The sequence below is a fragment of the Dipodomys ordii genome, unplaced genomic scaffold, assembly GCF_000151885.1.
Source record: "Dipodomys ordii isolate 6190 unplaced genomic scaffold, Dord_2.0 Scaffold93, whole genome shotgun sequence".
Lineage (NCBI taxonomy): Eukaryota > Metazoa > Chordata > Mammalia > Rodentia > Heteromyidae > Dipodomys > Dipodomys ordii.
In genome coordinates, this window is record NW_012267309.1 from 2,815,516 (window position 1) to 2,819,864 (window position 4,349).

Here is a 4,349-nt window from a genome sequence, read left to right on the forward strand (position 1 = left end):
GTGGTGTGTGTGTGTGTGTGTGTGTGTGTGTGTGTGTGTGTGTGTGTGTGTGTGTGTGTGTGCTGGTATTGTGGCTTGAACTCAGAACTTTTAACTTTCTCTTGGCTTTCTTGCTTATGACTTGTGTTCTACCACTTGAGCTATTCTTCCAGTTTGGCATTTTACTAGTTAATTGGAGATGGGAATCTCTCAGACTTTCCTGCTCAGACTGGGTTTCAACTGAGATCCTTGTTCTCAGACTCTTGAGTAGCCCGGATTATAGGTGTGAGCCACTGGTGCCTGGTTTAGGGTTTCACTTCCTGCTGTGTATACACCTGGACTGTATATACACCTGGACTGTTATCTGCTGACTTTAGGGTTCCTATAGTTGTACTTGAGTAGAGAGGCACACTATTATAATCTTAACTATGACGCTACTATGTCTAACTTCCCTTCATTGAGATAATCTTGTGGACTTTCCTACTCAGTCTGGCTTTGAGCTGACATCCTGCCATTTTCAGCTTCCCAAGCTAGCTAGAGAGGCTGCCTTTTTACCCTTTAAAAACATCTGATTGGGAAGAAAACACTATGCTATATTTAAAAGTAGACACTTAATTTTCCAGTCATCTGCTCAGTGGGTGCATTGGATGGCAGTGGTGCTCTTGGTGGTAGGAAGAGGGACACCAGAGGTTCATGCTGAGGGTATCTTGTGCTTGTCTCTTGCAGACCTCTGAAGAGATATTTCAGCACCTGCAAAACATTGTGGACTTTGGCAAAAATGTCATGAAGGAGTTCTTGGGGGAACACTGTGTTCACTGTGGGGTAAGTGATCTTTATTCAAATCTCAATTCATGGAAAGGTCGCATATTAACCATACCAGTGTCTCAGTTGTCATTGGAATTTTGTGCTTAATGGTAACCCTTGAATAGTTAGAGTCTTCAGGTGCCTTGCTCTCTGTTGTGCCATCGAACAGTTGAGGACCATGAAGTTGGAGGGAACTCTGTCACTGTTATCCAGCTCTGCCCTAGGCTCCTGTTTGGTGAGACACTCAAGTGGGTATCCGGCCATCCTTGAGCCCAAAGGGACAGCTTAGCCTTCTGCTCCTAGAGTGCTTTCTTTGGGTTAGAGAACAAATTGGATTTTGCCCTAGAAGCTGCTACCCTTGTAGAGAGGGGCACAACAGCATGAACATAGGCCAAGTCACTGGATTCATCCTGTAGAGCCTAGTTGCCCAGTTAAATTTTTTTTTTAAATTATTAATGTGATATCCAGAAAGGTTACCATTTTGCAAATGAGGTAATGTTTTGAAAAATGTCACCTCTGGGGCTGGGAAGGTGGCTCAGTGGTAGAGTGCTTGCCTTGCATGCCTGAGGCCCTGGGTTTGATTCCTCAGCACCACATAAGCAAAAAGAAAAAAGCCGGAAGTGGCGCTGTGGCTCAAGTGGTAGAGCGCTAGCCTTGAGCTGAAGAGCTGAGGGACAGTGCCCAGGCCCAGAGTTCAGGCCCCACGACTGGACCCAAAAAAAAAAAAAAGAAAAAAGAAAAATGTCACCTCTTCCCTCAATCTCTCCCAGTTTTCCCCTCCTGCCCCCACCCACAATTTGTATAGTTCATTTTCAATATAATGTCTAGTGAATACCACTGCTTCATTTGTTCACCCTTTGTCTCTCCATTTCTCTGTCCCCCATACCTTCCAAAGATAGATAAATGAACAAACATGACAAAAAAAAATCCCCAAGAAACTAAAACACCGAAAGCAAAAACAAGACAATACCATTTTCACCAGCAACAGAAGAAAAAACACAGGAAAAACAACCCTCGTTTCCATTTCCTGGGATTCATTTCAATAAACATTATTTTATATGTTCATAGGCACAGAGGCATTGTGGCTTTAGGTTCCTTCCCTAAGAATATCCTCCTTTAGCCTCACTGTGTGTAAATACCTGGAGTCCCGTATAATTTATCATGTCCTCTTGCATTTTAGGTCTAGCTTCTGCATATGAGAGCATCCATTTCCCTGAAAATAACATATTCTTTCTTTCTTTTTTTTGGTCCGGTCATGGGGCCTGAACTCTGGGCCTGGGCACTGTCCCTCAGCTCTTCAGCTCAAGGCTAGTGCTCTACCACTTGAGCCACAGCGCCACTTCCGGCTTTTTTCTTTTTGCTTATGTGGTGCTGTGGAATTGAACCCAGGGCCTCATGCATGCAAGGCAAGTGCTCTGCCACTGAGCCACCTTCCTAGCCCCATAACATATTCTTTCTAAGGGCTGTGTAATATTTCATTGTGTATAAGTACCACATGTTTTTGATCCCCTTATCTATTGTAGGGCATTTGGGCTGTTTCCATATCTTGGCTATTGTGAATAGTGTGGTGATGAACATGGACGTGGCCATGTCTTTCTGGTATTCTGGTTCATGATGTTCAGCGTAGATGCTCCTGAGTATTATGGCTGGGTCATAGGGAAGATCTATGTTTAGTTATTTGAGGAACCCCCAGACTGCTGTCCAGAGTGGTTGTACTAGTTTACATTCCCACCAACAGTGCAATAGGGTTCTTTTTTCTCCACATCCTCTCCAGCGCTTTTTGAATTCACGATGTTGGCCAATCTAACTATGGTGAGAGAGAATCTCAGAGTTGATTTGATTTGCTTTTCTTTCTTTTCTTGTCTTTTTTTTGTGTGTGTATGTGTTGGTCATGGGCTTGAACTCTGGGCCTGGGCACTGTCCCTCAGCTCTTCAGCTCAAGGCTAGTGCTTTATACTTGAGCCACAGCACCACTTCGGTTTTCTGGTGGCTTATTGGAGATAAGAGTCTCATGGACTTTCCTGCCTGAACTGGCTTTGTACTATGATTCTCAGGTCTCAGCCTCTTGAGTAGCTAGGATTACAGGTATGAGCCACTGGCACCTGGCTGATTTGCATTTCTTATAGTCGGGGATGTTGAGCATTTCCTCATAAGTTTCTTTGCCACTCTTACCTCCTTGCCTAAGAAGTCTCTCTTTAGCTCCTTTGCCCATTTAGTGATTGGTTTATTAGCTTTGGGAGGGATTCTTTCTTTTTTCTTTTTCTTTTTTTATCATTCATGGGGCTTGAACTCTGGGCCTGGGCGCTGTCCCTCAGCTCTTCAGCTCAAGGCTAGTCCTCTGCCACTTGAGCCACAGCACCACTTCCAGTTTTCTGGTGGTTTATTGGAGGTAAGAGCTAACAGCTTTCCCTGCCAGGGCTGGCTTTGAATCTCGATCCTCAGATCTCAGCTTCCTGAATAGCTACGATTACAGGTGTGAGCCACAGGTGTGAGCCACCGGCGCCTGGCGAGGGATTTATTTCTTGAGCTCTATGTATATTTTGGATATTAGGCCTTTGGTAGATGTATTGCTGATTAAGATCTTCTCCCAGTCTTGGCCATTGTTCATAACTATGTCCTTTGCTGTGCAGAAACATTTTAGTTTGATATAATTCCATTTGTCAAGTCTCTCTCCTATTTGCTGTGCCCTGGGACTCTTCAAAAAGTTTCCTGTCAGTGAGTACCAGTGACTTAACGCCTGTAGTCCTAGCTACTCAGGAGGCTGAGATCTGAGGATCGTGGTTCAAAGCCAGCCAAGGCAGGAAAGTCCCCATGAGACTCTTATCTCCAATTAACCACTCAAAAACTGGAAGTGGCACTGTGTCTCAAGTGGTAGAGTATAGCCTTGAGTTGAAGAGCTGAGGGTTAGCGGCCAGGCCCTCAGTTCAAGCCCCACAACCAACAACAACAACAACAAAAAGTTTCCTGCCTATGCCAACTTCTAGTGTTTCTCTTACTCCCTTTTGCAGTAATTTCAAAGATTCAGGTCTGTCATTGAGGTCTTTGATCTACTTTTAGTCGATATTTGTGCATGGTGGGAATCAGGAATCTACTTTTAATTTTCTGCATATGGATGCCCAGTTTTCCCAACTCCAGCTATTGAAGACACTTTTCCCCCCCATATATCTTTGACTCCCTTATCAAATATGAGATACCTGTAAGCGTTTGGTTTTATTTCTGTGTCTTCCATTGATCTTTGGGTCTTTTTTTGTGCCAATACCAGGCTGTTTTTATTATTGTGGCTCTATAGTTGAGCTCTAGGTCTGGGATCAGAATTGCTTTTTTTTTTTTTTTTTTTCTGGCTGAGTATTGCTTTGACTGTTCTAAGTCTTTTGTTGTTTCATAGGGATTTTTGGATTGTTTTCTCTATCTTGGCAAAGAACATAATTGGGATTGTGTTAAGTTTGTATATCACTTTTGGCAGTATGGTCATTTTCTTTTTTTATTGTGAAAATACTGTACAGAGGGGTTACAATTACATAGGCAAGATAATGAGTACATTTCTTATCAAGCATTGTAGCCTCCTC

The 4,349-nt window shown here is 43.4% G+C and overlaps 1 protein-coding gene across 1 annotated transcript in view; it reads left to right on the forward strand.

Annotated features, from left to right (window-relative positions):
- The window catches only part of Ippk (inositol 1,3,4,5,6-pentakisphosphate 2-kinase), a 53,725-nt gene that overhangs the window by 10,768 nt on the left and 38,608 nt on the right, over positions 1–4,349 (forward strand). Inside the window, exon 3 of the mRNA XM_013026380.1 lies at positions 706–801. Coding sequence (XP_012881834.1) covers positions 706–801 — 96 coding nt within the window. The remainder of the gene's footprint in view (positions 1–705; positions 802–4,349) is intronic.